The sequence below is a fragment of the Pollicipes pollicipes genome, unplaced genomic scaffold (assembly GCF_011947565.3).
Source record: "Pollicipes pollicipes isolate AB1234 unplaced genomic scaffold, Ppol_2.1 Scaffold_4002;HRSCAF=4701_pilon_pilon_pilon, whole genome shotgun sequence".
Taxonomy (NCBI): domain Eukaryota; kingdom Metazoa; phylum Arthropoda; class Thecostraca; order Pollicipedomorpha; family Pollicipedidae; genus Pollicipes; species Pollicipes pollicipes.
Window position 1 is genome coordinate 15,383,550 of NW_023596420.1, and position 15,654 is coordinate 15,399,203.

The following is a 15,654-nucleotide window of genomic DNA, read 5'->3' on the forward strand; positions in this document are numbered from 1 at the left end:
AGTGAGACGGGTGAGCGTGTGCATTAACAATGTCACGGCAGAAGGTGCTTGGTCCAGAAATGCTTTCACATCGCCCACGTTTTATAACCCAAGGGGCTCTCATGGGCGCCCGCAGCTGCTTCGGAACAACATAATCCATTCCATCCGCACCCTGTTGCCGCTCCTTACGTGTTCGGGACAACTACACTCCTTGAGCAGCGTGCCACAGTGAAGACGGCTTCAGAGCCGCCTCTCGCCACTGGCGAGACCGTCCCGTCCGGCGTCTCCCACCAGCGCCCGACGCTTCGCCGTGACCGGACCGGTGCCGACGAGCGCTCGGTTCTCCTGCGGTGTCGTGGCCCGCGTGTCCACCCAGGCTTCGGGTGTCATCGACTCAGGCGTTAGATGTCGTCGGACGCCGCACCTGACACGTCCGGCCGTCCGCGGCTGCCGCGCCGTCTCTGCTGACACAGGCAGTGGCGTCGCTGCCTCGGGGTACCGTGTCCTCAGAGCGAGACGAACACGACTGGGCCCCCGCTGCTGACACAGGCGGCGTCGTCGCTGCCTCGGGGTACCGCGTCCTCAGCGCGGGGCGAACGCGACTGGGCCCCCGCTGCTGGCACAGGCGGCGCCATCGCTGCCTCGGAGTATCATGCCCTCAGCGCGAGGTGTCGACGTATCGCCGGTGCTTGGAGATTGTCGGCAGCGAATGTCAGGAAAATCTGGATGCCGTATGCTGAAGCCACACTGGTTTATATTATTCCTTTTTTCACAAACTGGAAGGAAAACAAAACGTTTTTGTTCAGAAATGAAGCTTGCGCGACGCTGATCATGATCGGAGTCGTCCAACTCAGGCTAATTTAATTTTAATGGATTTGATCGCCGATAAGACGTGATCATCATGCGCAATTATCCGCTGACACGCAAAAGAGCCTCTTCATCTGCCAACTGAGGCAATTTATGCAAACAATTTTGTGTATATGGTGTTGCATCACGGCATCTTCCCGTTTATGACCAAACGTTCGGAGCCAGAAATTGGCCTGTCTATAAATTAGCTCACGGTGGGTTGCTCCACCCAAGATCTGGCTATAACCCACGCAGTCAGACCCTGCTGATACGCTGCGGTAGGTCTCTCCCAAGGTTTCCCAGTCTTCTCAGCCGCCAAGGTTCGGTCATGCTGCCATGTGGAGGGGGTATGTGACAGTTGCTAACTCTCCATTTTCCGTTCTGAAGCACCGGGAGTGGTTCACCGAACTGTCTTCAATTATTCGCAGCATTCCTTCTTCACTTTAAACCGTCTGTGAGCACGGCCCTAAAAACGTCTTTGTTTCGCTGCCATCATCTGTGATCATTTGTGGTCTTCTGTGACCATTCGTGATCGCTTGTAATCATCTAAGAAGCTTTGAGACCATCTGTGACCCTCAGTTATAACTGTTGATATTCGTTTGTGATTATATGTGACCAGTGCCCAAACTGCGGTGAATGTCTTGTGTCTCTCGCTTCAACCTAAGTCTCACTGCGGCCAATTGTAAGCTCAAGCAAACGGCTGTAACATTATCCAACCCTCTCCACAACTCTCTACGACAGTTCGTGGCCTGCTGTGACTCTCCGTCCGCGCCCAGGCGATGGCGCTCTGTGGCCGGCGGCACGCCTGTAACAGCCGGCGCCCTCTGCCGCCAGCTGGCAGGCTGCGGACTGCTGGGGCTGGGCATCTGGCTGCGGCTGGCGCTGGACGGCGGCGCCAGCCTGCTGCCCCAGCACCAGGCGCTGGCCGCCGACTGGCTGCTGATCGCAGCCGGCACAGCAGCCGCCGCCGTCGCCGGCTGCGGCTGCTGCGGCGTCTGCTACAGCAGCCGCTGCCTCCTTATGACGGTGCGGCCCCCTGGCTCTCAATCAAGATGACACCATGTGAAGAATGTATGACCGAAGCGTGGAGTTTCTTGATAGCGCATCCCTGCTCAGGGCTGATAAATGCCTGGGCCAGGGGACCCGTAATCCACAACACGTCCCGTCTGTCGGGATGTGTTGACGTGCATCGGGAGCACAGGGAATACGCGTACGAAATGGGGGGGGGGGGGGGGGGCGCGACTGGACCTCACAGCGGCTCAGTGGGACTGCAGCGCAGCCGCTCAGTACATTGTACAGTGCTGCATACTTTGTAACATGGGAGCGGTCGGGCTGGCCTTTGTGATTAGCGATGGTCTGGCCAGTTTAGATAGAAGCCTTTTTACCACCCTGTATACACGCCAGCGCTGGTTTTCTGATGATGAACGATGTTTTGGTGACCTCCACCGTTCCACCGCAGTACTTCGTCACCGTGGCGGTAGCCTTCCTGCTGGAGCTGCTTGTGCTGGCTCTAGGCATCACTTACCGCGCGGAGCTGGCGGAAATCCTGCACTCGGAGCTGCTGGCCGGTCTGCGCCAGCACCTGAGCGCCACTGGTGGCCTGGCGCTGGCGTGGGACCACATCCAACGGCAGGTAACCGGCAGCCACCAGCACCCCGTCCTAGCGGCAGGTAACCGGCGGCCGCCAGCACCCCGCCCCAACGGCAGGTAACCGGCGGCCGCCAGCACCCCGCCCTAACGGCAGGTAACCGGCAGCCACCAGCACCCCGCCCTAACGGCAGGTAAGCAGCAGCCGCCAGCACCCCGCCCCAACGGCAGGTAACCAACAGCCGCCAGCACCCCGCCCTAACGGCAGGTAACCGGCAGCCGCCAGCACCCCGCCCTAACGGCGAATAAGCAGCAGCCGCCAGCACCCCGCCCCAACGGCAGGTAACCAACAGCCGCCAGCACCCCGCCCCAACGGCAGGTAACCGGCGGCCGCCAGCAACCCGCCAGCAGCGCCGACAAAACCCAGCGTCCAGCAACGTGAAAAGCACAGGAAAATGTGAAACATTAAACACATGCGATTAGCGGCTCCGACGCAGAGATGCGAGTCATCTGCCAGTGCTGGCGTTATCCAATGTGTGTTCGATTCTTCGATCGTGCACCGGATGCCACCAGATGGCATCTCCCCAAAGTTGGCTGCTCGCTTGCGTGGAGCGGACGCAGCAACATGGCGGCGCGATTGCGGCAGGGCGCATGCACACATCGAACGCAAAAAGAGTGCACTGATTGCGACGTTCCAAGTTTGTACGCTTCCTGTGCGTGTGGGGTGCAAGATTACATGAATGGTTATTTGTTGCATTTTAAGATACAGCTTATGCACGACGTGGTACCTATGCCTGTTAGTCTTGGTTATCACAACCTTTGGATTTATGATTCCAGTCGCCGCCTGCACCTTTACTGAATGAGCCGTATTTTTCCACGGGCATTATGATATCAGGTATAACTATACCGCTGCGCTCACGACTGGACTGCGGCTCAGCACATACGTCACGGCTATCAGCAACGCACAAAAAGTGAATATCACTGATGCACACAGCCCCCTCTTGCATTGCACATCAACGCATGCCGTTGTGCACCTTGCATATAGTCGGAGGCATGTAATTACTTCCCATTTCTAAACGCATTCCTGCGCAGGCTTGGTCCGACGTACAGCCCGCAGCGTGTGCGGTGTTGCTTCCATCGCTGCTCACGACCGAGACACAGTCTGCCCACAACCGAGGCACGGTCTGCCCACGACCGAGGCACGGTCTGCCCACAACCGATGCACGGTCTGCCCACAACCGATGCATGGTCTGCCCACGACTGAGGCATGGTCTGCCCACAACCGAGGCACGGTCTGCCCACAACCGATGCATGGTCTGCCCACGACCGAGGCACGGTCTGCCCACAACCGAGGCACGGTCTGCCCACAACCGATGCATGGTCTGCCCACGACCGAGGCACGGTCTGCCCACGACCGAGGCACGGTCTGCCCACAACCGAGGCATGGTCTGCCCACGACTGAGGCATGGTCTGCCCACATTCGAGGCACGGTCTGCCCACGTCCGAGGCACGGTCTGCCCACGTCCGAGGCACGGTGTGCTCACATGACAGCCGGCTGCCGACTGTGCCGCCAGTTCGACTGCTGCGGAGTGGACTCTTACCGGGACTGGCTGGCCGTCAGAAGCGGCCCCAACAGGCCGGCTGTGCCGGAAGCCTGCTGCCGGCCGCACGTCGACAGCACAGGTACGGCCGCGCGAGCCGAGCCGCGCTTACTGCCGGAGCTCACCGTCATGGCAGTGTCACGTGCGAACCGAGCCGCGCTTACCGCCGGAGCTCACCGGCATGGCAGCGTCACGTGCGAGCCAAGCCGCGCTTACTGCTGGAGCTCACCGGGTGCGAGCTAAGCCGCGCCTACTGCCGGAGCTCACCGGCATAGCTTCGTCACGTGCGAGCCGAGCCGCGCTCACTGCCGGGGCTCACCGACATGGCAGTGTCACGTGCGGGTCTGACTGGGCAAGCATGTTCCTGCTCCTTCCGCAAGAATGCAAGAGCGTTATTCCTCACGCCTAATGGCTGTGAGTGGCCTGTTTGTAAAACAGAGGGGTATCTGGTCGTGTTGATTGTTGGTGTTGATTGGGCGTGTCGTACATTGGAGCAGTAAGGAGGCGTATGTGGTCCGTTGCAGAATGCATTCAGAACCCTCATCCGTCAAACTGGCGATCCACCGGCTGCTTCGAAATGATCTACATCTGGTTCTTGGAGCGGCTACATGTGCTGGGCCTTACGGCCTTAGCTGTTGCCTTCGTGCAGGTTAGGCAGGCTGTAGGATACCAGCGTGCAGATCAGCGTCAATATTTTCTCTATTGCATCTGCTTGCACCGATCTAACCTCCTACCAGAAATGTGCCTTATATGGCGCGGGACGAGCGAAAAGTCTATATTTCATGTTAACTTCGCACGTAAAGGTCCACTGGCATAGCTTCTTCAATAAGCAATGCGGTTTTCGCGTGCCAAACCACGACACGAAACTTAAAATGACTGAGCCCGGTCAGGCTCGGCAATTTTATCAGCGAACATCGGTGATAAATTTACGATGATCTGCGACTTCCAGTTATGACCACGCGATTGTAAAAACCGACACGTATTGGTCATCAGAAGCAGGAGTTCACGTCCGTGTGATTTGCTTGGGCCAGCCTTTCTCAGTGTTGGCCGCAATGTCTTGTGTTCAAGATGGGCTTCAGGGAGGGCGCTGCTGGCCTCAATCTGGTCAGGTACGGACGAACCTATGGGCTGGACATTTTTTGGGTCCCTGGCTGCTGACATCCGACACCAATCTTTAAAAGCTCCCCAGCGGGTGAACCCATGGCTAGCGTGCAAGAGCGCGTGTCAGCCTGCACATTTCGAATCACATTTTTGTGCATTTGGTTTTTTGTTTTCTGCTCCGTGTTCTTCAGCTTCCTCGCAATTTGAAAATTTTACCTTTTTATTGCTAATACATTAGTAATGTGAAATCTTAGTAATGACGCTGTTTTGCAGGGCATTGTTGACAGATCAGACAGGTTGCATGCGGATACCTTATAATTTTTACAACACAACTTTCAAAGAAGTGGACCTTTCCTGAAATCTGCATGAACCTGCAATCAGCGGTTGCAACGATATTGACTTCTGCAAACGTGACGGCTGGGTCGGGTTGCTCAAGTTGAAAATACATTTATAGTAATAATACTCAGCCGGCCAGCTGCCTCGGTCGTAACTATGAGCTGCTTCACAAACGAGGTATGTACGTGTCATTTTAGGGATGCAGCAAAGAAGAATCTGTCATCCCCCCCCCCCCCCCAGTGTTTTGTTCCGTTCGTTGGCCTATGCTCTTAGAAGCTACGCTCATGCTGTTGAAAACCATCCTCGTCCCGTTGAGAGCTTTGCTTATGTTGTTGAAAGCTCTGCTCATGTTGGAGAAAGCTACGCTCATGCTGTTGAAAGCCTTGCTCATGCTGTTGAACGTTTGATATATTACCTAGCAGTACTGAGTCAGCACTGCCTACGATAAGCGAACGGCCATGATGTGTGAGGCGTTGCATAGCTCCACGTTGGCTTCAGTTCCGCGGAGCGCGTAGGCAGCTACCGCTCCCCGGTCAGCTCACTGCTGTCTGTTTTCAGCTGTTCGGTCTGGTCTCGTCGATGATGCTGTACTGCACGATCGGGTACAAGCGGCGGCGAATGTATACGTACAAGTCGTACGACTGCACCTCCTGACGGCTGACGCCTGATCGCGGACTGATGTGGACTGATGTGGACTGATGTGGAGCGTGGAGACAGTGCTTACCTGAGGCTTTAATATTTGGTGAATGTGTGGATCACGAAAGGACGATGCTCTACGGCAATACGTCTGGTAATTGTCTGAAGACGCCTATCGAATACCAAGTTACATGGCTGTGATAGTGACTTGTGCCGCGAATGAGTGGAGTAAACGTGCAATGCAGTGATAGCATTAGTTTGCATGCCTACAGTATTCAGTAAAATGCGGGGCGCTGTTTGTTACATGTACCTGTAGGTGCTAACGTATCTTATAACTGCATTCAACGCGTTTTTGGTCGAGGCATTCAAATCAATAACTGTACGTACAGGTGCTAACATATTTTATAAATGCATTCAACACAAGTTTAGTCGAGGTATTCAAATCAATAAATGTACCTCTAGGTACTAACATATCTTACAATTGTATTCAACACGTTTTTAGTCGAGACATGCAAATCGATTCGGCGTAGTGACGTCTGATTGCGTGGTTTCTAAAGGAGACGGCTTATATTCTTATCTGATTGGGTTACTTGGCATGATCGATTCGTGTGGTTTTGCCACCTGCTCCAAATAAATTGTCGTTAGTTAATTGCTTGACACTGTCGATTTTTTTCTCGTGTGTAGTGGTCTTGGTCTTGTATGCAGAATATTACAAATTCAATGACAATAAACATCCAAAGAACAACGCACTAAGCATGCATTTAGACACAGCATGTATACGCCACTCGCGTTCATACTGCAGTCCAATGCGTGGCCATAATATTGGATAGATAATTGTAAGCTTCGAGCTTGTGGATCGATAGTTCAAAGATTTCGGACGGTGCCTCGACATTTACTCGATGCAACCTGCGTACCATGTCGCAAATAGTTCAGGGTTGCAGTCTGGAAGAACTTTTACTTTACCTTCGTGCTCCCTTTCATCAAATTGGTTTGTCTGCACGTTAATATTGTGTAATAATTTGACTTAAACAGAAACCTGCACTCGACTGATTAAATTGCCTTAACTGGACCGATTTTACCAGACTCTTGCTTGGCTTGTATAATATGCTGTCTGTGGGAGGTGCGATTCGACACTGCTGGAAGTGTCGGCGAACATTTGCTGTGGGACTTTAACATAGGCTCAAACTGTTTCTTATGACATAATATACAATGCGAATGATGAATGAAAACAAAAATGAAACTGCCATAGGTGTGGCCAGGAGAGCTGAATGCGAGGGTCGTTGCAATATTCATTTCAGAGTTGACAGCCCAAGTTGAGACCTTGCTTCAAGGTTTCCTGCCTTCTGGACATCATTATGTGTTGAGCATACAACATTTTGCGAGGGCGATAGCAAGAGCACCATATTATGTGTGAGAGGGGCCTTTTAAATATTCAACAATGAGCTGGAGGTCGATAATATAAAACGTCGACTGATCTAGACGTCAGCGCAGGGACGTACTTGCGTAAAACAAATTAGAGGCTGATCAGTAAAAGATATCGCACCACGCCCCCACCTAAAAAAAAACGCGCCAATAAGCGTGCTTCTCCCCACATTTGGTCCTCTGTCTTTTGAAAGCTGGTGGGCTCCAGCTTAAGTTGGGGAAGAAGCTGAATGCTCGCCCCTCCTCCCTGACTGAATAGGAAACTACACCTCTGGCGTACATGAAATATAAGTCATGTTTGCAGTATCCGTGTCATGTATCCTTCCTACGTCTATCTGTATTCGCTGTTACAAGATATGAAGATAGAACGCGCACACAAAATACAGATAGAAAACGCACCGGCCGTGGCCTTGGCTGGCTGTAAGTCAACAACTATTTTGTGGCTTAAATTTGTATTGTTTGTTAAAAATAGCACTATGACGTCATTCATCACTTCACCTGATCAGCTGACGGTGACTGTCTTTCATGCGTCATATTTTTGTGTCTGTTCTGTTCGATGCGATTTGTTTTCATTGGGTCCTCATAGTGCATCGTGCAGGGTCAGGTGGGCGTGACCGCGGCGCCCCAGGAGTTTCTGGGTCATCGAAAGATAATAATACTGTAGCAGAGGTGTGGGAGTTACGTTTGAGGACACGGGAGTGTCCCCAGGATTGGAGCTCAGGGCCCTGAGCCATCTTAATTTGTTCATCCGCACGAACGTGTGCGGGCTTGGCACTCAATTTCCCAAAATCTGGGACCCTGAGTCCGTAAGTTCTCATAATTAGGGGTGCAGCTTCCTTCTTGAGTTGGGAGGCTTCAGAGTTCTCCATGACCAAGGAAACTGAATCAGATTCAGGGAAAAATGCATGTTTTTAGTTGTAAACTGGGACCTGCTCATAATGCATTGGCTCCAAAACTTGTGCCCATTTCTTCTAGAGATAAGCTGCTGCTGCCCATGTAAGGGTATGCATGTGGTGTCTATATTAATTTTTACATTGGCATTATGCATAAGGAAAAATTTTTAGGGTCCAAGCTGTCATATGCTCATTATTGGGTTGAAAAGGCCAACTGCAGCAATATTGCTACACTCATTCTATGGAGTAGTGACAATTGATTTAGCCCATTACCTTTAAATACATGGTAATCAAATGAATGCTAGTGTTAAGCCTGTTTAGTATTACTTACCATTGTTTTTTATAAGACAATGAAAGTGTCAAAATACCATGTGACAATGGTCCATCAAAACACAAAACTGTCCAGTAGTATGCTCATTCAGGATATGTTTATGAGAGTTTTACCATCAACACTAGCAGATCTGTAATTCATAGTTTTATAAATTGTGAGAAACCTTGTGGCTGCTAACCATTTACATAGGTGTACTTAAGTTTGATATGTATCCAGCATATAATATTGATGCAATTGCTCATATCGTCCTTTGAATTATAAGTGTAATTTTAGCTCTGAAGCTATTTTACTATTTTACTATTATTTTGCTATTTACTATTTTACTATTTTACTCTGAAGCTCTGATTTTAGCTAGAGTGCAAAAAAGCTGCTTTCCAGGCATTCATCTTCTTGTAATGTTGAACCTGGGTACCCTCCTTACATGCCCTGATGTTTTAAGCAGTAAATTTTGGGCCTGGAATGAAATTTACATATGTACCAATGATGTATAACAAGTTGTGTTTTGCCAAGGCCATCCTTTACAAATCATGTTGAATACACAGGCATGCCAAGTAAGAGGATCTATATGCTTTCTGTACAGAGCTTTAGATGGAGCATGCTACAAGCAGATTACAAATACAGTGTGGCATAACTCTACTCTTATTGACCCTTTATCATTTAGATAACATTACTTGTCCAACTGTGTGCCTTACAAATTTCGAAAATATGACTTGCATTCACACAATTGTTATGCCACACAGTGGTTATGATGAGCTGACATGCTGCTGTCTTCCCCCAGTGTCACATGGTCACGGCCCGGTTGCCGCTGTCGCTGACGCTGCTGACGACGCTGACGTCGTGCCAGCGCCTACACATGGCCTGGCGGTCGCATGGCACGGACAATGCCGACATGGTGCGCCTACTGCGAGGTGAGGTTGATTTGCCACTCAGCCACTGCCAGAGTGGGGCGCTATGGCCGCGGCGCGCCGACGGGAGTGTACAGGGGCTCCTCGCGCGGCGCCCCGGCGAGGTGTCGATGGAGCGGTCTGTGGGGGGGGGGGGGGGCTTGGGCGGGCCGGCCGCCAACACCGACTACGGGCGAACTTTGAAACGAATACAGATTGCCAAATAGCGTCAGCCTCGGAGGATGTTGTGTAACCGCAAGGTTTTAATAGATCGGGCGTGCTGCTTTTCTTTCTACAAGGATAATGCACCGAATCGCTATGCAGTCAGTCGGCAATGTCGCCTCTGGCCATACCCAAACTATGCAATGCAGAACAATGTGTCTCTTGAATTTTGAGAATTCGTCATCAATACACGACTGATCGCATTCTCTGTATGTACGGTGCGTCGTAATCGCGTCACTTTGTAGCTGTAAACAACAATGGCATCACCCACTATCTCCTCTTCGAAGTAATACATGGGGCAGTGTGATAGGTAATGGGCAGGCGACCACTACGTGCGTTTCTCAAGTGAGGAGTGCGCTTGCCTCACCGACGTCGGACTGTCTCCGTTTGCCGTAGTCTTTGCCTGCGGCCTCCGCTGCGGGGTTGACATCGCTTGACCTCGACCCCAGCCAACGGCGTGATCGAGTCGGACCGCGTGGAACGCGTCATGAGGCAGGTGGACCGGGGCAACTACTGTCCGCACAACCCGTACAGCGACCGGCCGCAGTCGATCGGCTACGGGGTCACCATCTCCGCCCCGCACATGGTGAGCTGACGCCGTCCGCACGCGAGGAGCTGGTCACGTTCACACGTGGTGAGCAGTTACGTGGTGTGAGTAGGCGGCATGGTAAGGAGTGGGCGTCCGCGTGTAGGCAGCGTCTGACGTCACTACGTGGTGAGATGGTGATGGTGACAGTTTTAAGGTGTGTCGACATTGTGGTCACTGTGCCGAACGTCGTGCAGAGTGAGCAATTGGATGTGCTCGACGGTGATCGTGCGCCAACGAGAAGAACTGAAAATCACGCATGATGGGCTGTGACAACTCAGCGCCCTCAGTAAATGGCTCCGACAGAGCACAGAATGAATTTCACATCCACTGCATCTCGGTGAGGCTGACGATATACCGTGACCGTCATATAGCGGGACGTATCATGCACACCCGCCGTTGTCTTCCTCAGCACGCGTTCGCTCTGGAGAATCTCTCGTCGCGCCTGAAGCCGGGCGCCTCGGCCCTGGACGTCGGGTCCGGCAGCGGCTACCTCACCGCCTGCATGGCCCTCATGGTGCGTGACCGCCGCGAGCACGGCTAATCGGTGGTGATCGCCCGTCGGCGGCGTGTAAACGGCGCGGGAGAAATGGCGACCGGCAAATGCTGACTCGTGTGCTGCGTCTCGGGAGAGCGCCGGTCACCTATTACAGGTCGCGAGCGGATACAGGCCTCTGTTTGTGTGAGCACCTGGCGCCGATTCGCCGGGCGTCGTGGACGCCGTCCTAGGTGGCCTGAGCATATGCCGTGACCAGACCAGCCGCCCGGCGACGAGCCCCCTCCCCCTCCCCTTAGGTGGGTGAGCCGGGCCGCGCCGTCGGCGTGGACCACATCGAGGAGCTGGTCGAGCAGTCGCGGCGCAACATCCAGAAGGACCAGCCGCACCTGCTGCCGGCCGAGCGCGTGCGGCTGGTGACAGGCGACGGTCGGCTCGGCTACAGCCCGCTGGCGCCTTACGACGCCATCCACGTGGGCGCCGCCGCGCCTGTCCTGCCTGACGAGGTCAGGCTGGCGACGGCGCACGCGGCGCGGGGCGCCCTCTGTGCGAAACAGAGGAGTGCCGCACGCTGAAATCGATACATGTATTGATATGCCGTATTTAGTAAGTGGTAATTGACTGTATGGTCGTTGACGGACTGCGGGTGAAATGCCGCTGAATTGCCGGCCTTCGCTTCCGACTGGTGGGGCTATTCGTGCTGTAGGGCACTGTATCATCAGTATGACTTAGCATCCCTGTCGGCTCGTGATGGCGCTGGCTGGTGTGGGCCATGCGGGGCACTGGGCCGCCGGCCGAGCCCCCGCTGACCGGGCGGCACCGGCGCTGACCGCCGCCCCCTCGCACAGCTGGTGAGCCAGCTGAAGCCCGGCGGCCGGCTGCTGATCCCTGTGGGCCGCGAGGGCGACCACCAGTACATGGAGCAGGTGGACAAGGCGGCCGACGGCAGCATCACCCGGTCCCGGCTGCTCGGCGTCGTCTACGTGCCGCTCACCGACAAGAGGAAACAGTGGCCCGGCAGGTGACCGAGCCGCTGCAGGGACGGCAGTGAGTCTGGGCACGGCCAGGGCAGGAGCCCAGGCACGGCCAGGGTAGGAGTCCGCGCACAACCATAGTAGGAGTCCGGGCACGGCCAGAGTAGGAGTCCGGGCATGGCCAGGATACGAGTCCGGTCATGACCAGAGTAGGAGTCCGGGCACGGCCAGGGTCTGGGCAGGGTAATGGGGCTGGAGTAAGTCCGGTCACGATAGGGATGAGTCCGGGCATGATAAGGCGGTGGTGATTAATTCGGCCACAGCCAGGGTAGGAGTCGAGCAGGGTGACGGGACTGGAGTGAGTCTGGGAACGGTGATGAGTCCGAGCATGGCAAGGGGATGATGATGAGTCCGGGCACGGCCATGGTAGGAGTCCAGGCACGGCAAGGGTAGGAGTCCGGGCACGGCTAGGGTAAGAGTCCGGGCACGGCAAGGGTAGGAGTAGGGTAGGAGTCCAGGCATGGTAAGAGGACTGTATTGAGTCCAGGCACGGCCAGGGTAGGGGTTCGGACAGGGCGAGGAAGATGGAGAGAGTCTGGGCACGGTGAGGGCTGGTGATGAGTCTGGGAACGGTGAGGGGCTCGTGATGAGTCTGGACACGGTGAAGGGCTCGTGGTGAGTCTGGACACGGTGAAGGGCTGGTGATGAGTCTGAAGCACGGTGAAGGGCTGGTGATGAGTCTGGGCACGGTGAGGGGCTCGTGGTGAGTCTGGGCACGGTGAAGGGCTCGTGATGAGTCTGGACATGGTGAAGGGCTGGTGATGAGTCCTGCCACGGTGAAGGGCTCATGGTGAGTCTGGGCACGGTGAAGGGCTCGTGATGCTTCTGAACACAGTGCAGGGCTCGTGGTGAGTCTGGTCACGGTGAAGGGCTGGTGATGAGTCCTGCCACGGTGAAGGGCTGGTGATGAGTCCTGCCACGGTGAAGGGGCTCTGGATGAGATGAGTTGGGAACGGTGGAGGGGCTCGTGATGGATTCTGAACCACAGTGGAAGGGCTTGGTGATGAGTCTGGTACACGGTGAAGGGCCGCGTGGTAGAGTATGGGAAACGGTGAAGGCTTGGTGATGAGATCCTGCCACGGTGAAGGGCTGGTGAAGTGCTCGTGATGAGTCTGGACACGGTAAAGGGCTGGTGATGAGTCTGGACACGGCGAAGGGCTGGTGATGAGTCCTGCCACGGTGAAGGGCTCGTGATGAGTCCTGCCACGGTGAAGGGCTCGTGATGAGTCCTGCCACGGTGAAGGGCTGGTGATGAGTCCTGTCACGGTGAAGGGCTCGTGGTGAGTCTGGTCACGGTGAAGGGCTGGTGATGAGTCTGGGAACGGTGAAGGGCTCGTGATGAGTTTGGACACGGTGAAGGGCTCGTGATGAGTCTGGACACAGTGAAGGGCTGGTGATGAGTCTGGACACGGTGAAGGGCTCGTGGTGAGCATGGACACGGTGAAGGGCTCGTGATGAGTCCTGCCACGGTGAAGGGCTGGTGAAGTGCTCGTGATGAGTCTGGACACGGTAAAGGGCTGGTGATGAGTCTGGACATGGCGAAGGTCTGGTGATGAGTTTGGACACGGTGAAGGGCTCGTGGTGAGTCTGGACACGGTGAAGGGCTCGCTGTGAGTCTGAGCACGGTGAAGGGCTCGTGATGAGTCTGGACGCGGTGAAGGGCTCGTGGTGAGTCTGGGCACGGTGAAGGGCTGGTGATGAGTCTGGACACGGTGAAGGGCTCGTGGTGAGTCTGGACACGGTGAAGCGCTCGCGGTGAGTCTGAGCACGGTGAAGGGCTCGTGATGAGTCTGGACACGGTGAAGGGCTGGTGATGAGTCTGAGCACAGCGCAGGATTGGAAGGGGACTGCACGCAGGGCAAGTGGAAGTTCAGTTAGTCCGGGACGGTGAGAGGGGGACAGGAGGTCGGAGCATGGCGGGGAACGATGATGTGTTGGGACAAGACGAGGGATGGGAGCGACTGCGGGAAGGATGTGTACAGAGTGTCTGACGAAGGATGCCCGAGTAGAGGGGGGCTTCCAAAAAAAGAAGAAAAACGTGACAAGGTAATTTAAAAATAGACTTGCCAAGTGCTCTGACGTCGCTCCAACAGTGATCCACCATTGAACACTCACTGCGCCTGATGAGTCACCAACGCGAACAGTATTATACTAGGAAATAGGGATCCCAGGAAGATAGAGATAAACACAGCACGAAACACGACCTAGATGCATATGAGAACCTTGGCTCTCGCTGCTGAACCTTCAACAGGCGTTGAGCTGGCTTGTAATATTTCGGCCGTGCGTTTTCCCATCGTTTGGTTAAAACGCACCCGGGTGGCCGGCCGGATACCCTTCGCTCGGGTGGGGGTCAATCTGACCCCCTGAGATCTCAGGAACTAAGGGGGCTAGAGACACCAAATGCACAGGGTGTGTTGACATGTACGTGAACTCACTTAGGTCAAAGTTTGAGGCTCCTAGGTCATGACCTTCAGGTCTACCAAGGTCAAAAAAGGCAAAATTTCAGGTTGATCTCCAAAGGGCCCCTAGATAAAAAGAACCTAGATAACTGTTCTAAGCAAAAGGTCCCATTTTCACTTAAGGTCAGTGACCTTGCTTGACGTTTTGAGTCATGGTGACTGAAATCATACAAGACTGCTTTGAGTTTTGTATTTGAATAAGCAACAAAGATTACGCTGGATAGTATGTTCCTTAGAGAAAAAATGTTGACCTGGGTCGTTTTAGATCAGTGACCTAATCTGACCTTAAAGAAGTCCATGGAAAGTGTATAATGCGGGTTCCTGTTATCAATAAATTCGAAATGAGCACCAGAAACTACCTCATACAGCAAGCCATAGAATAATACAACAGGTTGGTTTTGGCATTGGTCTGACTTTCATACCTGACCTTAGGTCAATGTAATTTGTTCATTCAATTGCTGCATTGCCTAAGAAAGTATCTCAGAGATGTGTGGTTTCGTCTAACGCTCCGTTGTTGGATCAGATTGAACGATTCCCTAGAAATTGCCTTCGCTGAAACCGTGGTCTGACTTTGACCTGCCATTAGGTCAGCGACCTTACAAGGCACGTCTAAATTTTTGATGTCAGACGAACCGCCATTCAGTTGTCTATACGAACGCAAAATATGGCGTGGATACGCCACGCCGTTCTAAAACCTTGGAAAAACAGAAATTCCGAAAAAAAACTTCGGAAGGGGTCAATTTTACCCCACCCCCCACCCGAGCGCGTGTGAGTAGATGGGTGTTCGCCTGCATCAGAAAATGATCGCCTTTCGCCGTCGCGTGTATTCCGCATTGTATCTCTGTCGGCTGTGCGGCCCTCTGCTCGCGACGGGCCGCGACGGGAGCGGCCGCTGCTCTGCCATAACTCCACGCTCGGCCTCGCAGGACGGAGCTGTGACCTGCTGTGACCCGAGTCGCCTGAGCCGGGGTGGCGCCGCCGCCGCCGCCGCCCCTGCCCACCGCTGTAACACGCGGGCGGCCGCCGAGCCGACGACGCCCCACGCTTGCCCGTGATCCCGCCCGGCGGAGTCGGTCCCCGCGGCAGGCCGGCCGCCAGCCATCGTGTTCTGTTCCCTTGGCGTGCTGCGCACACCCAATAACCTATTGATGCTGTCATTTGCTTTTGGTATGTTGGTCGTTAATAGACGCACTATTGGTGCTCGTCCTGTACGTCATAGGGCAGGAGATTCAACCACACGC

At 54.2% G+C, this 15,654-nt stretch overlaps 2 protein-coding genes across 5 annotated transcripts; both read left to right on the forward strand.

Annotated features, from left to right (window-relative positions):
- The first annotated feature begins 1,833 nt into the window (after positions 1-1,833).
- Positions 1,834-6,828, forward strand: LOC119093653 (tetraspanin-4). The gene is made up of 5 exons (XM_037216640.1): positions 1,834-1,851; positions 2,285-2,458; positions 3,987-4,095; positions 4,538-4,662; positions 6,009-6,828. The coding sequence occupies exons 1-5, from the start codon at positions 1,846-1,848 to the stop codon at positions 6,102-6,104; spliced, it is 510 nt and encodes a 169-aa protein (XP_037072535.1). The 5' UTR covers positions 1,834-1,845; the 3' UTR covers positions 6,105-6,828.
- Positions 6,829-8,068: 1,240 nt separating this feature from the next.
- On the forward strand, positions 8,069-15,598 carry LOC119093655 (protein-L-isoaspartate(D-aspartate) O-methyltransferase). Of its 4 annotated transcripts, none has more exons than XM_037216643.1 (7): positions 8,069-8,112; positions 9,511-9,640; positions 10,288-10,424; positions 10,837-10,941; positions 11,220-11,426; positions 11,769-11,941; positions 15,340-15,485. In XM_037216643.1, the coding sequence occupies exons 2-7, from the start codon at positions 9,517-9,519 to the stop codon at positions 15,350-15,352; spliced, it is 759 nt and encodes a 252-aa protein (XP_037072538.1). In that variant the 5' UTR covers positions 8,069-8,112; positions 9,511-9,516; the 3' UTR covers positions 15,353-15,485. The 4 variants fall into 4 exon arrangements, with proteins under 4 accessions (XP_037072538.1, XP_037072540.1, XP_037072537.1 ...); XM_037216645.1 differs by lacking the exon at positions 8,069-8,112 and adding an exon at positions 8,119-8,314 and having other exon boundaries at positions 11,769-11,771; positions 15,340-15,598; XM_037216642.1 differs by lacking the exon at positions 8,069-8,112 and adding an exon at positions 8,119-8,314.
- Positions 15,599-15,654: the final 56 nt, after the last annotated feature.